At 39.3% G+C, this 10328-nt stretch overlaps 1 protein-coding gene across 1 annotated transcript in view; it reads left to right on the top strand.

Moving 5' to 3' along the window:
* The first annotated feature begins 1193 nt into the window (after positions 1-1193).
* NAA30 (N(alpha)-acetyltransferase 30, NatC catalytic subunit) overlaps positions 1194-10328 on the top strand; it is a 14430-nt gene continuing 5295 nt past the window's right edge. The window contains exons 1-3 of the mRNA XM_015832134.1: positions 1194-2081; positions 7069-7192; positions 7964-8019. Coding sequence (XP_015687620.1) covers positions 1194-2081; positions 7069-7192; positions 7964-8019 — 1068 coding nt within the window. The remainder of the gene's footprint in view (positions 2082-7068; positions 7193-7963; positions 8020-10328) is intronic.

Genomic DNA, 10328 nt, shown 5'->3' on the forward strand with positions numbered 1-10328 from the left:
CAGGAACAAGCCTCTGTAGTTTTCTTGGCAACATCTTCAAGTGTAGTTTGTCGTTGTCTCTTTCTTCAGAGGGCTGAGAGACAGGGACTGGCCCAAAGGCATCCAGCTAAAAATCACTAGCCTGGTGCCTTTCACCACTGCACCAAACTAGCTCTCAGTTCATCAGAGTAATATCTTCCCAGTTTTGTCTGATGAAGTGGGAATGTGTGATCACACCCAAAATATGGAAATAGCTCTTGCATGGTTCAGCTGATTAATATTAAAGAAACTGATCATTCCAATCAGGGTTTCCCAAAGTCGGCAACTTTAAGATATGAGGACTTCAATTACCAGAATGCTGGCAGGGGAATTCTGGGAGTTGTAGTCCAAACATGTTAAAGTTGCCAAGTTTGAAAAATACTTTGGAGAGCAGGAGGAGCCTTCCTCCATATATAAGGCACAACCGCTCTCCCCTTAAAAGGTCCCTGCTGCACGGGCTGCCCTTAAGCTATCCTGGTGATATACTCCAGTCCTTGTCTGGTAGAAAATGCCTTTCAGCGGCCGCTCCGTTTTCGTTCCCCCACCCCCTCACTCGTTTGTTCCTGCCTAGTCGGCGCTTAATGACAATGTGCGCTTGCGCCTCTCCGCCGATGTCGCCAGAGCCTTCCATTACAGGAAGGTAACCCCAAGTACGGCCTCATTCTCCTTTTCTGACCATAGAGTCTCTGACAACCACCGCAAGCGGAATGGAGCCGGTAACACTACAGTATCAACCCTAGCGGCAAGGCCAGCCGTAAAGCGAGCTGCAATCCAATGTCGCGCGCGGTCGCCTCGGAGGGAAAGCCGCTCGTGAGAAGCCACGCCTCTGACCCCTTTCTCCTTCCTCTCTCTCAGTCCTTCCTCGGGGCCAACCATAAAGTAAAGCGACGCGAAGTGTCGCGCCGTCTCCCTGATTCTGGAGCCGCGGCAGCCAGGCCTGACAGGAAACCTAGTCGCGCTTTACGGCCGCTGGATGAGGAGGAGCGGAGAAAGGGAGCGGGAGGTGCCGCGGCTGCTGCTGCCGCTGCTGAAGGGACTTTGGGGTGAGGAGGAGGAAGAAGAGGGAACACGCGGGTGGGGTTGTGTGAATGAAAAGGGAAGCGTTGGGTGTTTTCTTCTTACACTTTCACTCTTTTTCTCTTCGCTTCCCTCCTTCCTTTTGGTCTCCTCAGGACATGGCCGAGGTACCGCCCGGGCCTAGCAGCCTCCTCGCTTCGCCGCCGGGAGCCGCCGCTGCGCTCCTCTCTCCCTTTCCGGGAACTGCTGAAGAGGAGGAAGAGGAAGAGGAGGACGAAGAGGAAGGAGGAAGGCGTTCCTGCAGGGAGGAGGACGCTGAGGAGGAAGGCATGCGGGAGGGGAGCCTGCCCCGCCGCCGCCGCGCTTGCCAGCCCCATCGCCACTACCATCAGCTCAACGGCCTCATCGCTGGGTCGGACTTGCGGCACTTGCGAAGCTCCCTGAAGGACAAGGTTTTAAGCAACAGCAACGAGAAGCAGTGTCCGCCCAATAGCAAGAAAAACGGCAACGCCACCATCACCACTGGCCCTGGCAAAAGAATGGGACACGGGCAGGAGCCCCAGCATCCCTGTCAGGGAGGGGAACAGGAGACAAGTCCACCTTCACTCAGCAACCACCACCAGGTCCCTTGCCCCCAGGCAAGGACTGCACAGTCCCAACAGCAGCAACACCGCCACCACCACCACCACCATGATGCTTCTGCTCCCTCGGCTGGGGACAGGAATGGGCTGGTTGGGGGAGGAGAGTCGGAGGAAGGCGAGGACCAGGAGTTGGAAAGGGAAGAGGAGTCCTTGCTACTTCTCTCCAGATCCTTGGCCTCTACCTGCAGTTTGCAAAAATGTTCCATGGGTCCCCATACAAACACTTCCTGGCCCCCCCAGCAGGTGAAGGAGGAGAAAGAGGACCTCACAATACGATATGTCCGATACGAGTCCGAGCTACAGATGCCAGACATCATGAGACTGATCACCAAAGATCTGTCTGAACCCTACTCCATTTACACTTATAGGTATTTTATCCACAACTGGCCTCAGCTTTGTTTTTTGGTAAGTTGGGGTGGAGACACGATTAAAAATGTGTTGCAAAGTTGAAGGGTTAAAGGGAAAATGTTGGTGGGTGATATGGAGAAAGTTATAGAGTAAACAAAGTTCTCACATCTGTCATTCACCGGTAGGCAAATTGTAAAATAAATCATATGCAAACCAGGTAATTGTGTAAGTATGGTTTGAATTATGCAGAATTATTCATAAACTTTGCCCACATGTACAGTGTAAACTGAAGACCAATCTCTCTATAACTTTGTTCCCAGGACAAAGGAAATTGAATTGTGCTTGGTGAATTTGGAATTCTGTATGTTTATTTTTAAATGGTTTGGGGATGCTGAGTTATATTGTCATTAGTTTGTTTTTTGGAGTTTGCTCTATCAATGTTTGCCCAGTTAAAATCAGAAGTAGTAATGTCTTAGAAAATATTTGAGTTGATACTTGTACAAACTTTTCTATTTTCTATTTATGGAGCAAATGTTTGAAAAGTAAATTAGGATTAATACAATCTTACAATGCTTCTGAAAAACTCATTTTGGGAATTTTAAATATGAGTATCCCTTGGTACTTCACAGTATTCAATTTTAACTTGGTACCATTTATGTAATTTTAATGTTTTTGTATAAAATTTAAATTGCAACTTATTTTCAGAGATGAAAACCTACATGTTATGTGCAACATGCCTCTTACCAAATTGTATGTCTTAAATAGACATGATTCTATATACAGAAAGCAGTTCATTCTCCCCTAAAAAGGTGAGCATAGATCTTGAACCATAATTGTAAGGAGAGGGTAATTTGAAAGGAAAAAAAGGGAGGATTTCTTAAATGATTCTACCATACTGCATTAAATATTTCTTTTTAAAGTAATTACGTTAGTGGTTCTTATTATTTATTAGCAGTCTAAACTGCTATCTACTTAGTCAAATATCAGGTTAGCCAGCCTTCCTTTTAAAACTTTGCATGTATCATACAAGCAACTGAAAAAAAAGTAGAGTATGCTTACTTGAAAGTCAGTTCTCTTAAGATATCTTTAAAATATTTTACAAATTGAAAGAAAAGTTTCTAATGGTTTGACGTGTTTATTTGTGATAATGTCTACAGGCCCTTAATACAGTCATTTTTAAAATTTTTCAGTGAGAAAATCTAGTAAATTCATTTGATCTTTTCAAGGAAATGACAAAATACATGGAGTTTGTTTTACTTTATCAGATGCTAAGTTTTAGCTTTTTGAGGATATTTGAGGTGTTGAAGCAAAGGCAAAAAGAACAATAAACATAAAACATGTCTGAGTGGGATACAGATAGGGTGGCATGAGAAAATGAAGATTTATATATTGACACATCAGTGTAATGTAAATGCTTATAAGGGGCATTTCCTTGGGGAAACATGCCCTAGCTCAGGGGTTCCCAATCGGGTGCGAAAACTTGGGTTTTCAAAATTATAGTGTATATGCATAATTTGTTGCCGTTATTTCAAACTTTTGTAAGGGGTACGAGAATATATCAAAAGCGTTTTAGGGGTGCGGGGTATAGAAAAGGTTGGGAGCCACTGCCCTAGCTGGATGAGCTATGTCCAGATTTACAGCTTTCATTTGAAATCTATTTTCCCTTTTGCAAAATCATAAAAATAGGTAGTAACTATTACGTAAGAATAAGAAAGGCCCATTCCTATATTCCTATTTGTTTAACTAATGAATGGACAGTTTAAGCAATGACTGGCTTAGACCCTACAGAAGAGTTTACATTTTTTCCCCTACGTTCTCATGAAAAACATTTCAGAAATCCAAACTTTGCTATACAATATTTCAGTAATAGCATAATATCTCTAAAGCAAACTAGGAACAAAAATAGTTGAAAATGTAACAGTCTATTCTTATTTTTAAATATAGTCCTGACTTTTTAAAAACAAAAAGTGACATGACAAAAAAGTTTATAATAATAATAATAAAGTTGGAAGGGACCTTGGAGGTCATCTAGTCCATACAGCATGACTACATAGCAAAAACTTAGAAAATAACTGAGAAACATTATGCCAGTCCTGTTCTTATTAGTTTCATATGAGTATAGGGGATATAGTCTTAACAATGTTATCTTGATGTATTGAGTTTTCAATGAATATTTTAGTATTGCAGGGTGTTAACAGTTAACACAGTAGCATTGCAGTTAATTAAGAACTGGAAGGGTTACTTCTGTATGCTCTGTTAAGCAAGGCTGCAACTTGTCCTTCTAGGTTTTCTTTTAGATAGGGACTCTCATCAAACCAGGATGCAATATGGAGGAATATGGTGTGTTGCTGCTCAGAATTATTATTTTCCATATATCATGAATATGTTTTGTAAAAATACCAATATCCCTATGTGATATGAGGAGAGCTTATAGATTGCCTGTAAACTAGGCCAAGGATCATTACTTAATTGAAAGAAGCTAGGAGAACATTCATTTATTAAGTTTTCCCTCCAAGATTACTTTCAAGGCAACTAGGAATTATTTACCTTTCTATTGCTCAGGAACACCATGTTATCTGGATTAAGCATTGATTAATATATTGGTGATCATATTGGTATTATTTTAGGATTTGAATAGCTAACTTTGATTTTAACTTTTAAGGATTTTAACATAGTCAGAAAGCTCAAGAACATCCACATATTATCTGGATTAAACATTATCCAAACCTTGATTAGTGTTGATATTATATTGGCAATAATATGTGTATTATATTGGTAATAATATTGGTATTATTTTAGTATTTGAATAGCTAGCTTTGATTTTAACTTTTAAGGATTGTAGAATAGTTGGAAAATTACTCTCCCAGATATACCCATTGGAATAGAAGAAGTAAAATTCCTAAAGGGTATCCCCTAAAACTGATTGGAACAGAGTTCCTCAATACTTTAATTCTAAATGCATACCTTTTGGTATACAAAAGCAAATCTGACAAACCTGAAATCAGTCCACTCTCAGCTTACATTATTGATTCAGTCTGATTTTCACATGGCATATGCGATTTCCCCCTCTTTCATTGATTCATCTGCTGTGTTTTTCTATGGTTGGGATAATGGAATAAATTATGGTTAATGTGCCTTCAAAACAATAAAAAGAAAAAAGCTAAGGACTTGAGGGTGCATTGAGAAACATAAGCCAAGAGGAGGAATGTGAAGTCTGTAGCATATACCTGACCTTTATTGGGTTTGGTTAGTGAAGTATATAAATTGGAATGTCTAGAAAATATTTAGGAAGCAATTATAAATGCTTTAACCAAAATGCTTTTTTTAGAATTGTCTTCTCAAAAGGACAGAAAAAATCCTCTGATTTCCCAGGATCAGATACTGATCACTCACAGGAATAGGAATAGATGATCATAACCCTGGTTGGAATACTCAGGCATTTATCTTTCTAGTTATTATTGCTGCTTCACTGCTCTTTCTGTCTATCAGAAATTATTGCAGTATCAGTCTAAGTTTGATCTAGTCTGAATCTAATAGTGTTCATTTCTTTAATTTGTCAAATTTTCTGCAGATATAATTATTTTACCTGCATAACTTTGACCTAACTTCATTTTTAGGTGAAAATACTGATTCTGACACTTGTGATTGCCTGGGTGTTTTAGAATCTTAAGATTCTAAAGTTTTTATTCTTGACTGCATGAAACTTGGTCAGTAATTGTGACTTATGGTATGAGCAAGATGCTCCTTTGCAGCAACAATCAGTTATGTGAGCATTATAAATATTGTATAAATAAACATCTGCAAGCGTGAGGGTACATGCATACCTTGAAAGCTAGCATAATCATATTAGAAAATCATACAAGTTGAACAGTTATGTTAACTATGTATATGTTTCTTGATCTTATTACATGCACCTAATGCAAAAAGTAGATCAGAAAAAAATAAAAGTGGGAAAGTTAGGTTTCAGCAGAAATTTCACCTACAGCTGTAACCAGATTCAATACGTTTTGTCAGGATTTATGACATTTTCTTTTTCAATTCTTCCTTTTTCCAATCTCAACATTCTAAGTTTTGTATTTTTGTAGGAGGATAAAAATTGATGCTAGTACTTTTTGTCAGATTTGCCATCCAAAGAAGCATATTTGGAAACTAACATCTGTAAAATATAAAGTATATATCGAGCAATATCTGTGTATAAAAGAGCCATGCAATGGATTTGTCAGAAATAACTTTCTGAAACATAAAAATTAAAAATGTTCTCATTAAAAATTAAATTTTAAAATTGATCTACATTTCATAATCTTTGACTATTGAAATTACAAAGGCTTTTTCTTTTTTCATGTTTCAATCAGTTATTTCAGTTCTGATATAGCAGCTCTTATTAGAATTGCTGATTGATCAGTATTTCAGTTATGTGCTTTCTACTTGGAATTTAATAATTCTATTCCTCATAAAAATAAAAGATTCATTCTCAAAGAATAGAAAAGTATCACTGAAGAATAATTCAAACTACACTGCGATATTGGATAAAATACTGTAAGATCCAGGCCAAACAGGCTAAAGCTACTGTTTGGAGTACTAAATATTATAAACAGAAGGTAGTTTGCACGGTTTCCTAGCTTTTGTGTGCCTCTTATGCAAGCCTCTCAGAAGATTTGTGAAGCTTTCTTAAATAGCATAGACTAAAAAGAGCAACAAAGAAAAAAAAGGCATCCTGCGTGCTATCAATCCATACATAAAAGATGCATGTACTCATTCTGGGGCAGTTTCTTATTCACTATTAGCCCTTTGTGATAGCAAATTCATATACTATGCATGAGTCTGGGCAGATATTTGTGCTCATGCAACTTAACATCCAAGCTAAAGAGTATAATACTACTTTTCCAAGAAACTAATTTAAGCTTCTGTTAATAAATAAAGTTTTGGGGAATTTCCAACATGGGGTTTTTTAAAAAATGTGTCTATAAAATTGTGATTTTATGGCACTGTGTGTTAGCCTTAACCTACAAGATGTGTTTTGTTTGGTTTTTGTTTTGTTTTTAAGGCAATGGTAGGTGATGAGTGCGTAGGTGCAATCGTCTGCAAGTTGGACATGCACAAAAAGATGTTTCGTAGAGGTTATATAGCCATGTTAGCGGTGGATTCCAAATACAGAAGAAAAGGCATAGGTAAGAATAGCAGTTGCATCTTTTTGAAGCCTTCTGAAAGTAATATACTTTCAGTTAGCTATTGCTTTGAGGTAAATATTTTTGCATACAATTGCCTTTCTTTGTGGCAATTACTTTAATCGATAATTTTTAAAATGAAGCAGCCTGCTATTGTCATATACTTATGTGCAGCTCATGAATCCTTATTCTGTGGATATCCACTTTGAACTCATCACCAACCCTGTTCTGCTGCAGTGATGTTGACAAGACAAACATGCCTCATATTTGTGAAATATATTCTGTTTAGGTTGGCTGCTTTCTCTTGTGAGCCACCACTGTATATAAGACATTCACAGGTTAAAAGGAGACTGGGGACAGAAATTTAACCCATTAAAGGAAAGGAATATGCATGATTTTATTAGCTTATTCTGTACCCCATTGGTTCCCTTACTTTACACTGTAAGTTGTGGCAGGCTAAGTGAAACTAAGTGAAACTGCCTCTGGAAACTGCTATGCAAATTTTTGAAAGTCAAAAATGCTAAAGAATAATCTTAAATAAGATCTTTGAATGTTGTGCCATGATATTTCATTTATACTTAATGTAAAGACGTGGGTGTTTGGGTTGCCTTCCCTCTCCCTTATGATATATTTTTTTTAAAAAAATGTGTAGACTATCATATTACTAATTGTTACTTCTTAAATTATGCATGTGTTAGAAGATCAGAACACAGACTAGTTCATGCTGTAACATTTTGTACTTGAAGTTTAAATTTTTTTTTATTTGTATTCCAGGTACAAACTTGGTTAAGAAAGCTATTTACGCCATGGTAGAAGGAGATTGTGATGAGGTAATTATTTTGTTTCTTTGAAAGAACTTTGTTTTTCTCCCTTGCTTTACTTGAAGGCTGTTCTTCCAAATGCAATTTCTTATGTAAGCAAATCTTCAGTTTAAGTAAAATATACTCAGAAAAACATACCATCTGTTTTCTGGGACTCAAAAAAATGAATTTGACTCCTTTGGGCTATGCAGAAAAATACATGAGCAAAAACCCTAAACAGATCTAGATAATAATATAAGTGACCTAAAGTAGTGATTTGAGCTTGTATAGTATACTAAACGTTTATGATATTTTGGGGATACAGTACATGAAAATGGTAGCATGTAAACCCAGAAATCCATACTGGCTCGGTCGTCACCCAAGTAAACAAGGACTATGCTAGGTGCTGGATTTCCTGGACATCTGGTGAAAAATAAGTTACAGGACTCAGAACTGTTGATTGAGCAACTACGGCTAGTAGCTGCAGAACTGTTTACCCATCACAAATATACAGTGATTGAAAACAAAGAAATAATGATCTGTTATTACAGTTTAAGTCCCAAAAGAGTATTTTTGAAATGAATGCACCAGTTCTGGAAAGAATAACATCCAGAAATACAAATAACAGAATAGAGGCTAGCAGATCAACATCAGTTTTTAATACGAAATAAAGTGTTCACAGAAGCAGAATTGGAAGAATTGCAAAAGTCTACCCAGGACAAAGAAATCAAAGCCTTGCCAGAAGTAACTCAGATTATAGAGGCAAACCAAGGAGAGTTGGCAGTTAGAGGAAGCTAGCACAGCTATAGAATTGTTTTCATTTGGAAAGCAGGCACCCTCTATTCTGCCTCAAAAAGAACAAAGCCCTCTAACTAAAGAACTAGAAGAATTAAAACAAAGAATAACTGAGCATCTAGAACAGCACAAAAACAAGAGAATACGGTTGCCTGCATTGAAGCTTGTTGCAAAGAAACAGCTAGCATAAGCATTAAAAGATGCCAATGCTGTAATATCAAATATAACCACCAGCTCACTGCATGAAACAAACCAACTAATGCACAGCACATCTACAGTTATAACTGAATACCAGGGATGCAAAATCTACAAAGAAGAAAAAAAGCCAAAATAATGCACCACCAAAATGGAAGATCAGGCTGGAAAATAAGATTAGCAAACTGTGATCAAATGCAAATAAGCTAGAACAGATGAAAGAAAAGAAACTGAAGAACAAGAAGACTAAGGTATACCTAATCAAGAAATACCACTTAGAAACAAGGAAGCTCAAAGAACACTGGAAATAATAAAGCAGCAAATAACAGCAATAGCCAAGAAAATTAGCAGATACAAAACTTGAATTGCAAATTATAGGCAGAACCCCCAATTTCAATCCAATCAGAAACATTTCTATCAGTCGATCAATGGAGATACTGCAGTGAATCAGTCAGCACCTGATAAGGAAGAAACTGCAGTTTTGGATGAATATATGAATAATTCAAAGAACAAAGCTTGGTTAAAGAAGGTGGATAAGAATAAAAAAAGATGACATGAAAGAACTTGTAATAATAGCAAAAATGGTTGAGAAAAAGGAAGATCAAGAATTGTCAGCACCAGGTAAAGATTAATTGCATAGATTTTGGTTGAAACATCTGATTAGTTTATACTCACTTGTTTCCAAGCAGTTTAACAACGTACTGCAAGAAAGTGAAATTGAAGAGTTACTAACATCTGGAAAAACCTACCTGAAAGATCTACTGGTACCAGTAGGCCGTGAGCATGCGGGGATGGGTCGGGACCTGTGCATGGGGTGAAGCAATGTGGCGGCGAGAGCGTGGTGGCAGACCAGATATGGTACCGGTGTAGCGGTGGTGGAAAGGGCACCAAGCCTGGCACAGGGCGAGTCGGCCCACACCCGGAGTGCCTCCCCACCACCTGCCTGCCAGGGCCGGTGGAACCGCACCACCCACGCCTCCACCTCCGGGCTGCTGAGCGCCAGCCTGCACGCCTACTTGGTTCTGCAGGCGCTGGACTAAGGGCGGGCGTTGCAGCTCTCATGCCAGCTGGGCGCTTTTGGCCTCTACTGGCTGCTCCTGCCACATCATCTTCTGCCCGGCTGGCTACTACCGCTACTGCCATGAGGTGAGGAGACGCAGGTGGCGGCGAGGTGGAGTTGCTTCCCTCCGCCTGCCAGACACCTGCCAAAGCCGCGCAGGGTAAGGTTGCCATGGAGGGGGGAGTTGTTTCCCTCCGCCTGCCAGACACCTGCCGAAGCAGCGCAGGGTAAGGTTGCCATGGAGGAGGAGAGTTGCTTCCCTCCACCTGCCAGACACCTGCCGAAGCCG

This window comes from Protobothrops mucrosquamatus, unplaced genomic scaffold, assembly GCF_001527695.2.
Source record: "Protobothrops mucrosquamatus isolate PMUCROS unplaced genomic scaffold, P.Mucros_1.0 scaffold_307, whole genome shotgun sequence".
NCBI lineage: Eukaryota > Metazoa > Chordata > Lepidosauria > Squamata > Viperidae > Protobothrops > Protobothrops mucrosquamatus.